The sequence below is a fragment of the Perca flavescens genome, chromosome 9, assembly GCF_004354835.1.
Source record: "Perca flavescens isolate YP-PL-M2 chromosome 9, PFLA_1.0, whole genome shotgun sequence".
Classification (NCBI taxonomy): Eukaryota; Metazoa; Chordata; class Actinopteri; order Perciformes; family Percidae; genus Perca; species Perca flavescens.
Genome location: NC_041339.1, coordinates 10,519,761 through 10,534,279, shown reverse-complemented (window position 1 = coordinate 10,534,279; position 14,519 = coordinate 10,519,761). Strand labels below are relative to the sequence as shown.

The 14,519-nt window shown below is 40.4% G+C and overlaps 1 protein-coding gene across 3 annotated transcripts in view; it reads left to right on the top strand.

Annotated features, from left to right (window-relative positions):
* The window catches only part of brdt (bromodomain, testis-specific), a 36,181-nt gene that overhangs the window by 4,544 nt on the left and 17,118 nt on the right, over positions 1 to 14,519 (top strand). For all 3 annotated transcript variants that reach the window (XM_028587939.1, XM_028587938.1, XM_028587937.1), the window contains exons 2-7: positions 712 to 976; positions 1,187 to 1,324; positions 1,605 to 1,743; positions 3,480 to 3,601; positions 4,604 to 4,954; positions 8,653 to 8,781. In XM_028587939.1, coding sequence (XP_028443740.1) covers positions 785 to 976; positions 1,187 to 1,324; positions 1,605 to 1,743; positions 3,480 to 3,601; positions 4,604 to 4,954; positions 8,653 to 8,781 — 1,071 coding nt within the window. In that variant the 5' untranslated portion in view covers positions 712 to 784. The remainder of the gene's footprint in view (positions 1 to 711; positions 977 to 1,186; positions 1,325 to 1,604; positions 1,744 to 3,479; positions 3,602 to 4,603; positions 4,955 to 8,652; positions 8,782 to 14,519) is intronic.

Genomic DNA, 14,519 nt, shown 5'->3' with positions numbered 1-14,519 from the left:
GGATAGCTGTAAATGAAATGGGTCACAAATAAACTTGTTTTGAAATGAGTCATTTCCTTAACCCTCGTGGATGGATGTTCTTTGCAGGTAAAATTAATAATTACTTTAATTAAATTGTAGGTATTTTATTCAATGTTATAGCATTTGAAAAAACATATTTTATTTCTGCTTTTTTTTTTTTTTTTTTACTCAAACAGACAGGTATAATATCATATAAACTAGGTTTATTGACCATGAATTTAAAATAGAGTTACGTAAGTGACAAAAAAAATGACAATTTTGACCTGGAAAGATAAAACTAGGGTTAAACAGTTGGGCACTGAGTAAAGTTAGCTAAAACTGCAGTGAATAGTTTTATTTGTTGGGCCTCCACTGTGGATTGATACACATTTGATGCTACACACAGACAATGGCCTACTTGTTATTAGCATTAAATAATTGTTGTTTTTGGTCTTTTCATGGACTTAGTTGGCAATAAGACAGTATAACTTGAGACTACATTAGCTGCTACTAGCTTAACCCATCCAAATGTTGTACTGAACTGTTAGCGGTCAAGTTTCATTGTTGGTAATGTAGGCAAGATTTTCAGATGTAAGGCTTAAAACAATATGTTTCAGTGCTGATGTATTAAATGAGAGACTCTCTTAATTTTTTTTTTTTTTAAACTTACATTTTTGTTAAAGTGATGGAAAATCTTTACTCCTTGTTTAGGAAAACCTGAGATGAAAACTAAGTTGCTGCAAAGCATCAGACTGTTTCCCCCTTATGGCCTTTGGACAACACAATGTCTAATGTGAAAGTCTTACCCGTTGTGAGTGGAAATCCCCCTCCCCCAGAGGTCATAAATCCAAAGAGCCATGGACGTGTAACCAATCAGCTACAGTACCTGGAGAAGGTGGTGATCAAAGCTTTATGGGGACATAACTTTTCGTGGCCCTTTCGCCAGCCAGTTGATGCAGTGGCACTGCGTCTCCCAGTAAGTAATAGGATTGTTATTGTAGCATGTCAGCTTATCTGTAAAATGTACTGTTTAGCTTTTTCTTGTTTTCAGTTAAAGGATTTCACAGTGGAATCTAAAATTAGGTGCATCCAACAGAATTTGTCTTGGTGGATAAGTGCCATTAGACTGTGATCTGGGAAGAAAATATGTTGCTGTATTCATGCTAGTGTGTTTGGTGTCTTTCAGGATTATTATACAATTATCACAAAGCCTATGGATCTGAGCACTATTAAGAAACGTCTTCAGAACAAATACTACTGGCAAGCACTCGAGTGTATACAAGACTTCAATGCCATGTTCACAAACTGTTATGTGTACAATCAGGTAAGATTGTACTATTATACATAACATGTACATACAACAGCAAAGGGCATTTCAAACTGCCCACACAGAAATAATTGACTTGTAGAAAACTTGCTGTTAGATAGGTTGTAATGCAAATTTGGTATACACTCGCCCGCCCAGAATTACATTTTGTTTTTAGGGTATGACATTGCTGAAGATTTAGTATTTCTGCTGTTCAAATGGGATTGGCTTATGAATACACACTATATTGACTGCTTTTTTATTTTATTATAATATACTGCACATTTTCTTTTTACAGCCTGGAGATGACATTGTTTTTATGGCACAGACCCTGGAGAAGCTTTTTTTGCAGAAAGTGTCCCAAATGCCCAAGGAAGAGTGTGAAGTTACAGCAATCACTACAAAGGAAACATTGAAAGGGAGAAAGACGAATGCAGGTATCTGGCATAACAGTCTTTTAAAGTTGTAGTCTGTAAAATGTTCATGTAGTTAATTGTCTTTTAAAGCAACACTATGTAACTTTTAGCTGCACCTGTAGTTCCAATGAGACAACCTGTAGGGGATGGTTTTATTAGTATGGGTAATCCCACAGCAAGAACACCAGCAACTAATGTAACGATAGCCTCTCTGAGCAAGTGCAAAGTTGACGGTGTCATGCACACGGCACGCAACTTCACGTGGGGAGGGGCTGGGGTGTGTGTGTGTGTGTGTGTGTGTGTGTGTGTGTGTGTGTGTGTGTGTGTGGAATGTAAACTAAGAATCTCAAAGTAATGAGGAACTATAAAATATTGACTTAGACTCTCAATATATTGACTTAATATCTCAAAATATTGGCTCAGTATCTCAATATATTGACTTAGTAACTCAGAATATTGACTAAGAATCTCAAAGCAATGAGAACATTTAAAATATTGACTTACAATCTCAATATATTGACTTAGTAACTTAGAATATTGACTAGGAATCTGAAAGTAATGAGAAACTTTAAGATACTGACTTAGAATCTCAATAACAATAGTATATTGACTTAGTAACTCATAATATTGACTAGGAATCTGAAAGTAATGACAAACTTTAAAATATTCACTTAGAATCTCAATATATTAACTTCTGCACACCGGCGTGCAAAGTATAACTTTGTATTATGGAGTCTGGAGATCCTTTTTTCTTTTTGAAGGGGAAATCTATTCTTGGGACACGTTTTGTTTCTACTGTTTCAACTGAATTGTATTAATGTTAATAGAGTTTGGATGCTTTCAACGGTTTGTTCGAATTTTGCATTAGCAAAACACAAAAGTTTTTATAAAATGATAAATCTTTACCCGGACAAGTGACTTTTGTTCATGGACAAGTGAAATGTAAATGTACTTGTCCAAAGACAAGTGCCTCAAAAAGTTAATGTCAAGCCCTGCCTGAAAATAACTGTTAAAATATATAACGACTGTTACATTAGCTGTAGCCTGTGCCCCAGTGTTTAGTTTGAGTTTGAGTTAACGTTATTTTAGACTGAATCAAGCTGTCAGCTAGCGGTTAGCCGAATTAGCTGTTAGCTAAACTAATGTTAGCTAATGTTAGAATCGCTTAGTCAGGTCGGCATGCTGGTTTTAGGTCTACCATCGACGGTTACCATTTCGTTGCTTATATTCCAATTTGTCAATGGAGAAATTGCATTATATTTTTACTGCCGGAACCCTCTATGGGTGGGACTGTTGAGCTCTATTACCTCTCAGCTCATCTTAGACTAAACTGCTATCTGTGTGGACTCTGGATTGGGGCATGTGAAGGCATCGCTCAAGAGAGACTTGCAATCTAATGACACCATTCATTCGACACTGTACGTTTTTGAAAGGAACTCTGGTAGATAAAGTCTCATAGGCTTGCCTACATCTATCGCCAAAGCTGCCACTACAAACAACCTAATTCAAATCTTTTGGACTACAACTTTAAGATGTGGTCGACTATTACTATTGTTGGTCTAAACTGTAAAACTGTTTACATTAACTTCCATGATTCATGGTTGTTGCAGGTGTGTTTGAGAATGACACTTACAAATATTGCCATGTTTGAACGACTTCCTCTGGACAGGTCCAAATGAAATGTGCTTCCTAATTTGACTATTTTAAAATGGTATCCGATTCTTGTGCATGTATTCACTTTACCTCTGGTCATGCAGGTGCAATAAAGCAGAGATCCTTTGTGTCAGAAGTTGTTCTCCAGCAGACTGTAACCGTCATTCCACCTGATGTGCCTCAATTCATCCCACCCATCCAGCTCTCTGCACAAATTGATGCAACCGTAAGTATTTTATAGCTTTGCAAGCACCTTCACACATAGGCGCTGATTTAGGTTATTATAGGTTTTCCTCCGTGGGTGCTCATGGGCGCATGACCTTTTTAAAAAGAAAAGTAGTCAAAAAATGTTTGCATTTCAGAACCTTAGACAACGGACAGCGGCTGATACAAACACACTATTAACTCAATAATGAAGCTGTAAAGTAAGCTATCTTTCAACTCAGGACTGCGCCACTTCTCACAAATACAGATAGGATTGGAGATGAGAAGTTTAACTGACCACCAAACCTTGCTGACCTGACGGGCATTTTCATCCAAGAGACGCTGTGATTGGTGGATAGGATATGGAGCAGGGGATTGACTTCGACATAACCAATCACATTATGACAGACACTCCACTTAGCATCAATTGCAATGTTTCATTTTAAATGAATGTAGCCTACTGGCAGTCTGGCACACGTGGATGCTCTGTATCGGCGCTTATGCCTTCACAGTATACATTCTGACTTTAAATCATGAAATCAACCAAGAGTGTGAAAACCTCCAGAAAAGAGGTTGTCTATTTGGCTAGATTGTTATGATTGGATATCATAGTTTACTACTCTATTCAGATTCATGACTTATTACAATAATAAAAAAAAAAAAAAAAAAAAGTACATAAAAAGTTTAATTTGCTTCGACATTAATTTGCGCGAGTCAGCGCTACACTGAACTGCAGGCTGCAGTCCGTGTGTATGAGGCAACAGAGGGGGAGGGACAGAGGTTCTACTGCTTGGTTTTACAGGCAGCTTGTCTCCAACAGAGCATTACAGGGTGATTGGGGTGAAGTTGTCTGTCTACTGTATTACTGTACAGACGTTTCCCCAGTGGACAATCTGTCTAAATAACATTTCAGATTCCATAGCCTGTGTTTGTTCTTTGAACCAAACTTTAATTATAACATGCAAAACAAATTAATGTATGTAGTGATTTACTGTTTGTGTACAACCTTTTTCTAAATATTCAGATTAAAAAAGGTTTTAAGAGGAAAGCAGACCCCTCAACCTGCACCACCTCAGTGATCAGCAGTAGTGAGGTATCCCATGCTGAGGATCATTCAGCACCTAGGACATTATTCTCCAGGAGAGGCAGTGGAAGGCCCATCAAACCTCCAAAGAAAGACTTGCCTTCTTTTGAGGGCAAGAAGGTCAGACTGTCTGAGCAGCTCAGGTACTGTAGTGATATCCTGAAGGAGATGCTCTCAAAGAGACACTATGGATATGCATGGCCCTTTTATACCCCTGTTGATGCGGTGGCTTTAGGCTTGCACGACTACCATGACATCATCAAGCAGCCTATGGACCTGAGCACCATCAAGGTAAGATGATTATTATGATGAGTAGGATATAGGGCTGGGCATCGTTAAAAATCTTTCGATCCGGTGCCAATTTCGATACCTCAGTTTCAATGCCGGTTCCTTGACAATACTTTTTTCGATAACCTATGTTTTAAAGGGGTGATAGAATGATTATATAGGGTATTTCACACTGTTCCTTATGGTCTCCTAATGGGTTATGTAACATTGATTGGTCTGAAAATGGCCTGGTTGATATTTTATTGGCCCTTATGCATCCCTGTGTTTTGGCCCTATTTGTAACAAGAGCTTTTCTTCCAAATATTGTATGGTCATGAATATTTAGATGAGCTGCGTGCTGATTGGTTGAGCGAATCCCCCATACACACACATTATAGAAGCGACAGAATCTCATATTCCAAACACTGCAATGTTTCATTACCAAATTCACTTCGGAGACTTTTTTTTTTTTTTTTATGCGAGAAATCAACTATATAAAGCTCAGATATGGGCTGTTTTACGAAAATGTATGGCTAATTGCAAATTTGGTAAGACGTGTCAGACTTTAGGAGCTCCACACAGTCTGACGAGAAAGCGGCAGCCTGCTGGGCTCCATACCCAGGGCAAAGTCACCCTTTGTGGATTACTGCACTACGGGGCTCCACGGCCAGCTGCTGGCATAACTATAATATATACAGTTTAAATTTCGTCACGGCACTTATATCACAGCTACCCCAAGGTCTTACAAAGCTAATGTTGTGTCCGTTTTCAATGTAAGGCATTTCTATGAACGTCAGGCGTTTTGTTAGGAGGAGCAGCTAGCTAGCTATATGTCCCATTCAATACAATGGGAAAAGATCGCTGCTAGCTAGTTACACTTTCGGCATAACTATAGTAGCTATATTTACAGTTTGAATTTCGTCACGGCACTTACAATACAGGCCAAAAGTTTGGACACACTTTCTCATTCAATGCGTTTCCTTTTTATTTTCATGACTATTTACATTGTAGATTCTCTGAAGGCATCAAAACTATGAATGAACACATATGGAATCAAAAAAGTGTTAAATAACTGAAAACATGTCTTATATTTTAGATTCTTTAAAGTAGCCACCCTTTGCTTTTTTTATTAATAAGGGAAAAAATTCCACTAATTAACCCTGACAAAGCTCATGAAGCTCATTGAGAGAACACCAAGGGTTTGCAGAGTTATCAAAAAAAGCAAAGGGTGGCTACTTTGAAGAATCTAAAATATAAGACATATTTTCAGTTATTTCACACTTTTTTGTTAAGTACATAGTTGCATATGTGTTCATTCATAGTTTCAATGCCTTCAGTGAAAATCTACAATGTAAATAATTATGAAAATAAAGACACACATTGAATGAGTGTGTCCAAACTTTTGGCCTGTACTGTATATCACAGCTATCCCAAGGTCTTACAAAGCTAACCATGGTATCAGATTTCAATTTAATGAATTTTTGTGAACACTAGCTAGGGGTTTTGTTAGCTGCAACTGTCCCTTCAATCCTATGTGCACAGGTTGCGGCTAGTTAGCTTCATTTTTGGCATAATTTGAGTATATTTACAGTTTGAATTTCGTCACACCACTGATATAACCTCTACCCCAATGTCTTATAAAGCTAACAATGGTGTCAGATTTCAAGTTAATGAATATTTGTGAACTGTAAGGGTTTGTTAGGTGCGACTGTCCCTTCAATCCTAGCTATGTGTAGCTACAAATCACGGATAGTTGGCTTCATTTTCAGCGTAATTCGAGTATATTTACAGTTTGAATTTCGTCACACCACTGATATAACCTCTACCCCAATGTCTTATAAAGCTAACAATGGTGTCCAATTTCAATTTTATAATTTTTTTTTTGTGAATTTCAGAGGAATTCTAAGAGGAGGCTAGCTAGTTTTCATTGATAGAGCTTGCTATCAACCCACTAAACGGTGACTTTGCGCGGGTATGGAGTGCTATGGAGTGCTAAAACAGTTCTCCTACATATTTGGAGTCATCCAGTGCAAAAATAAACACAATGAGCATTATAATTCATATAAAGGACAAACTATTTACATTTCTTCAAAAAAGGCCCAAATGTATGCCAAATCTCAAAACAGTGACGCCATTCTTCTCTGTAGAACGGTTTAGAATGGTAACAGACGATCTCTGACCTGGAGGGATCTATCTTTCCCACTATATACTCTGTTCTCGCTTGGATGCCCATATAAGGCGTAATGTGTGACGGACCTGCCTTCCCATTGGTTGAAAACATTAACAAAGTTATCATGGGAGATTCCCTTGTTGGTAGCACGGAGTTGGCGGCAGAAATGACCGAAAACGTAATGAATTATGGACATCAAGTGGATAAATCTTGGATGTAACCGTTTGGATTTAACAACCCCGAAAAAAGACACAAGTTCCAGGCTGGATAGATAATCACCTGTAAAGGCTAGAAAGACCCCAAAGACACCCCCGTCATGGCTAATTCGTTAGCTTTTAGCTGCAGCAATCAGTATGTCTCTACGTTTAACTGTTATTAAATTATCTAAATATGAATCAGAGGTGCCGTTTGGGATTGTGGACGATCCATTTGGGTCGGACTTGCGTTTTATTTTTGTCTTTTTTGTGTTTTAACCGCTTGAGGTAAATTAGCCTACTACTAATGTTTAGCGTCATCTCAGCCTCGAAAGCAAACATAACAACTTTATAATGATATGACAAAATGTACTGTATACGTACCTTTTTGCTGTCAATGCTTTAAACGCGCATCTGATGTCAGCCTTCTCCGCACAGGATGTGCTCTCCGTGCAGCGTGCAGTAACACGTGTCGAAAATAAACACAAGGCATCAGTGATAGTTTTTATTTTGCCTCTAGAGGCCGCTATTGTAATGCATGATGCCAGCAGACCCTTCTCAGCTCTCGCATACTGTGTCATTACACAGTATGCGAGAGCTGAGAAGGGTCTGCTGGCATCGTGACAGTGACAGTGCACGCTTCTCAGCCGCTCCAGCAACGGACGCAACCAGGAAAAACTATTGCTATGGATTTTTGCCGGTAACGATAGTTCCATTGATCAACTATCTGTGCCGATTAATGAGCAAAACCGATGAATCGGTCGACCTCTAGTCGTTACGCAGATCACAGACATTTTGATTTTACTGCACTGTACTTAGGTGAAAGTAGGTCAAGTTGTAAAACCTACCAGCAAGGCACCATTTACAGAGGGCATTTAAATGTATGTCTAATCGTTTCTATGTTAACTGTTGTGTGAGGAGGAGCCGCCGAGTTGACGTCAACTAGGCGGCTTGTTGATTTGCCCGTTTTCAGAGGCAGTTTCAAATTGTGAGATTTTCTGAAGAAAGCGGTGTCAATGGGATTTAGAGGTTCTATGTATGTCCTAGTTACCCAGTAAACTGTCATTATTCAACTATGACAAGGTAAAATCGGTTTTGCGTTCTATCACCCCTTTAAAATCCATTTCAACATCAACAAAAATACATTAAACCCAAAACTTTTAGTTTCCACCTTAATTTTGTTATAAAAATTAAAAAAATTCTGGTAACACTGCTCACTCAGATTAACACTCATAGCATCGGAGTATTTTTATTTTTTTTGGTGCCATAAAAGTATCGACGTTCGGTGTCCAGCCCTAAATATATACCCGCATCAATATAAGTCAGATACATTTTTCATGAAGTGTTTTGTTCCACAGAAAAAAATTGATCAACGGGAGTATACAATTGCAAAGGAATTTGCCGCTGATGTCAGACTGATGTTCTCCAACTGTTACAAATACAATCCACCTTCGCATGAGGTTGTCTACATGGCAAGAAAACTCCAGGTATAGATTTGTTTTCACTTTTGTTCTATGAAGTCAGTATGGCAATACTAATATGAACCATGTAGAGGTTTTTTGAATACAAAGTTATGTTTATCAGAATCAGCTTTAATGGCCAAGAAAAACACCGTAGGATCGGGATGTAGCCTGGAACCATCCCACGCCAGCAGACTCCATAGATCTACATATATACTGACTGAGTTTATACCGTTCTCTTAATACATCCATGGTTTATACTGTAGCCTATATCTATGACACCAGCAGCGTGTCTAAGGCTCCCAGGACGAGGGAGCTCCGAGGCTCCGTCTGCCCGCCCCCTCATCCTCTGCTCCTTTCTCCCCCTCTCACAGCAGCAAGCACCTGTCTTCTTTTCCTGCATCTTCTCCCTATTAACCTATAAAATTACGTGTTTTCTCATGCGGGACGGGAGAAAACACAAAATAAATTCATCTCTATTATTGTGCGGGCATAAATTCTCAGTTTTGCGGGTGCGGGCGGGAGTGGACATACATATTGCGGGAGTGGGTGGGAGTGTAACGCACACGTTGTGGGTGCGGGCGGTAATGGTCAGAAATTCAGCGGGAGTGGGATTAAGAAAACAGTCCGGCGTGGGGCTCTATTCCAGCTTTTTGTTGCTCTCAATGTACCCTCCCTGTTGCTTGCTACGGTAAAAAGTTTTTTTTAAATTGTAACATTTCAAGAATCAGCCACTATTGGAAGGAACGCCTTTTTTTCCTGGAAATAGCCTACTCCCAAATAGCTAGCTGTTAGCAAATGACGCGTATGCTTTAGCATTGCTAGTGGACACAACTATGTAATGGCAGGTGTTGCTCAGGACCCTAAGAAGGTCAGTGTCAAGTGTAGTTGTTTGTATGAGCGGCTCTTGAAGGCTGCAAGCAGCAATCCCGGAGGCAAAGCAATTGGCCAGTTCCGAACAGGCATGTTTTGAAAGGGCATTGCACTAGTGATAGATAAATGAGAACCACCTTTAAATTAATTGCTCCATAGTGCTATAGCGGTCAAAAACTTGATACGGTGCCTTAAAGTGGCTATAAGGAATTTTCAGTTTTTGTTGATTCTAGCGGCCACTTTGTACAAAAGCGATAGTGTTTTTACCACACCTGCTGTCATAAAGACCTTCTCTAGTGTGTATCTGCTGGTGCCGTAAGTAAATGTCCACAGGATAAAAGCATGTGTTATCCACTTTAGTACTGAGTTAGCATTACCGGGAGGTCATATAGTTGCGACAAATGCTTTGCTCAGACAGGAAATCATTCATTTATAATAAGAGAATATGTTATCGATGCATTATTGCATGTCAAGTGTTTCATACGGTAACTTGGTGTACTTTGGCTGTAACATGAGCTAATATGGGTGTCACTGTCATCAGCCAAAACATTAGCAAGAGTTTGTAGCAATGAACTTAATAACAACGATATAGTGCCTTTCATGAAACCAAAGGACGCTTTACAGTACAGAGGGCCAAAAAGAAAATAGTAGGCTAATCAAACCCGGACTGAAAAATAAATAAATAAACTGGACGCTTCATGTAGACCGCTGACGTACAACCGCTTCTTACATTGTAAGGTTATTAAATGAATGAAATAGACATTCCAATGCAGTTGGGATGTTGTGTAAAATGTATATAAAAACAGAATACAATAATTTGCAAATCCTTTACAAAGACAAGATATTTAATGTTCAAACTGATAAACTTGTTTTTTTTTTGTAATTATTCACTCATTTTGAATTTGATGCCTACAACACGTTCCAAAACAGCCAGGACAGGGGCATGTTTACCACTGTGTTACATCACCTTTCCTGTTAACAACACTCAATAAGCATTTGGGAACTGACGACACTAAGGCTTAATTTATGGCCACGGTGTTCCCGGCGCGAGGTGCGCGTGCCATAAAATGACATCACCACTGGGAAGAGCAGGTTTGACTATACAAACATCTGTTATTCTCCATGTACAGACCACAGAGAGTCAGAGAGTGCACAACGCGCATACACTTTGCTTCTCTCAGCTACACGGACGCAGCAGTTCCCATTTTTGCAAACCATACATAAATAAAGCTGCAAGCAGCGATGGACGGGCCCTCGGGCCTCTGCGCGCGTCAGGGTTACCGGCGAACGCTGCTCCTTGCGACCGTGCAGTTGCGCGGCACTCAGACGCCGCAAATCGTCAACAATGAAAAGGGAACTCTCCACCGAGTTCAACGATAGCTCACACAAGACTCTACGTCATACGGTTCATTAGCTGTGAAAGGGGGCGTGGCTAAAGCATAGGGGGCGGGTCCAACCATCACCAATTAAAAATGAAGCCTCTGCTGAGATGAATGATACCTCATACAAGACTCTACCTTAAATGGGTCAGCATGTATGAAAGGGGGCGTGACATAAACATAGGGGGCGGGCCAAACCATCACCGATGAAGAAGGAAGTCTCTGCTGAGTTCAATCACACCTCACACAAGTGTTTACATCAATCGGGCCATTAGTAATAAAAGGGGGCGTGGCTTAAACATAGGGGGCGGGCCAAACATCACCAATAAAGAAGGAACTCTGCTGAGTTCAATGACACCTCACACAAGACTCTACCTTAAACGGTTCAAATGGTATGAAAGGGGGCGTGGCCTGAGTAAGTGGGCATGGCCATATTATAGGGGGCGGCTCAGTATCACATGTAGACCACACATTCTAAGTTTCATGCAAATCGGATGATGTTTGTCATATAAGGCAGATTTCCGGGGGGCGCTATGACCAAAAGTCAATTTTGGCCTGTAGGTGTCCTCAGGCCTGGACCCTTGTCCATCGTGAGACATTTCGGGCAGATACGACAACGTACACTCAAGTTACAACAACTTCTTTGTTCATCGCTAAACACTCAAAATGGCCGCCAAGCCACGGCCACACCGTCTGACGAAAAGTTTTTCTTTTAATAACTTTTCATCGTTAAGGTGTTGGGATGGTACCGACCAAGTTTGAAGTCCATCGGATGAAATCTCTAGGAGGAGTTTGTTAAAGTATAGCACCTTGACTTTTAGGCCTACTTCCTGTTGCCACTAGGGGGCGCTATGACTTTAAGTAAATATCGGCCTTTATTTGTCCTCAGGGTTGGACTCTTATGAATCCTGAAAAGTTTCGAGGTAATCGGACAATGTACACTCGTGTTACACCCACTTTGTGTTTCGGCAGCAAAACGCACAAAATGGCCGCCCTGCCACGGCCACGCCCTATGACAAAAAGTTTTTCTTTTAAGAACTTTTCATCTTTAATATCTTTAAATGGCACAGACCGAGTTGGAAGTTGATCGGATGAAATCTCTAGGAGGAGTTCGTTAAAGTACGACATGTGGAAATGGCCAAAATTGCACTAATTTCGAACATTTAATTCAAAATGGCGGACTTCCTGTTGGGTTTAGGGTATGGCTCTAATGAAGTGTTTTGTACATCTTATGATATGTGTACCAAGTTTTGTGAGTCTATGTTAAACGCACTGCAGGGGCAAAAATTTTTTTTAACTTTCTAGGGGGCGCTAGCGAGCCATTTTTGTGCGCCTATTCCCAAAACCCTTAAAATACGTACATTTTCACCAGACTTGATGCGACCGCCAAATTTGGTGAGTTTTTGAATATGTTAAGCCCCTCAAAAAGCCAATTCATTTGACGGGAAAATAATAGAAAGAAAGAAACAATAATTCCTTCAGTTTCAATAGGGCCTTCACTCAGTCGGCGCTCGGGCCCTAATTACTGAAAATGTGCTGTAGGTGTTTGGATAGGTTAGGAGCACTTTACAGTACAGTCCTCAAAAAGTCGCAGCATTCTTTGTTACTTGTTGTGTTTTACACAACATTTTCATGAATGATGGATGTGTTGATGACATAAATGAGGAAATATTAGAGGACTTAAGGAGACGTGATGTTGAACTACGGTGGGATTGGACACTCCAGCGGGATCTGGTCCGGGAGTGGCAATGCGCGATGCGCTCCTGGTGGAGCAGGTGGACGGAGATGGAGTGGGGGGAGGAGGAAGGAGCACAACAGGAGCAGGTGGTGCGTTTGGATGCCCACGCTTCATGGCTGCAGCAATCCTCTCCAGACTTGAGGAGATGCGCCCGAGAGGCCGCAGCAACATTGCCACCCGATCAAGACAGGCATTTATTACTTTGCCGCAACCGGACAGATCCTGGCGTGCGCCAGGCAAATCCGTCGTCATAATAGCAATCCGCCATGTTAGGCTGAGCAATTTTATCGATTCTGCGATATAAATCGATATTTTATTCCCCCAGAAAGTATTGATTTTTATGCCGTGAGTATCGATACATAAGTCCCATTCAAATCCCCCCGTGTTTACCCCCGTTCGAATTGTAGGAAGAGCGATTTGGTCAGCCAGCCGCTAGTGTCGCTCTAGAGCAGCCAACATCAACTGGCGGCCCGCCGCCAAAGCTTTTAGTCTGGCCCCCAGAATAATCATGAATTCACAAAATGTAAAGAGGAAAAAATGTGTTCTGTTATTTATCATTTCAAGCATATAGAGCAAAAACCCAGCCCCCTGTATTTACATCTCTATTCACATGCCGGGATTCTACAGCCTACAGCGATGACCGAGCTCCACACACACTGAGCCAAGATGTGTGTGCGTTAAAACACACACACAGCTGAGCCAAGATGCTACCAACGGCCGCTGGGGCAGATGAACTCACGCTGGTCTCTTTTCTGTAAATAGGCTACAATTAAACCTTCGTGAGTAGAAAGTCAATACTTATCAATGCACTCACCTGTGTAGACCGGCATAAACATTTAGAAAGCGATATTTCAATTTGCTCAGTCCACTGCGCTGTTTTACGCAAACACAGCTCTACTCTGCAAATATTTTTACAAACAAGCTAAAACAAAAGCTGTCTGTTTGTAGTCTAACTGTTTATCTTAGGTTGCCGGGAATCTGGACATTTTGACAAATTCTTGTAAACCTCACTGCTGGCTGTGTATCGCTACAGCCCTACCGCCATGGAACAAGTGCGCCTGCTTTTAAAAGGAATGTGAGATGACTCTCTGATTGGTTTATTGCAAGTTATGGCCAAACCACACCTAGCAACTTCAGACCAAACCATTTTAGACTTGCGTCGGGCGCAAGACTCATTTATCCCGCTGGTATAATAAATGGACTGTTCTCATATGGACTGTTCTTATATAACAACTCGTCGTTGTTGTTCTGGAAATATTAGCACCCTGAAACTAGTTTTGTCACACATGCTCATTCATTTCTTGTGGGGTGATGAGATGTTCTGTGTTTTTAATTTTACCTTTTTTGAGTAGAACAAAGATGGACTCTTATCTTTCCTTTTCTATATTCTGTCACCCTGGTTTAATAGCAACAGATCCGCCCACAAAGCTACTTGCGTTTGACGTTTGATAGTTGCTTTTCAGATTGTTAAAATAGGGCCCTTAGTCTCGTTTGCTGTTACAGGTCAGTGTGATAATCAGATGGCAAATTAAACAGTTTTTACGATATTTTGATTTGTCGTCTTTTTTTGTTTGGTATATTCCTCAGCATGAGCAAAATGCAGAAGTTGACAACCAACAGGAGCACCTGTGAAATGTTGCTAAAATAGTCTATATTGATGACGTTTCACTTCCAGGATTGTTCAGGTGCTGCTGTAAATTCTGCCGGGCATCCCTCATTTCGGCTGGATGTCCGTCACCTTCTGCTTTCTTTGTTTTGGCATTTTAAACTCAATT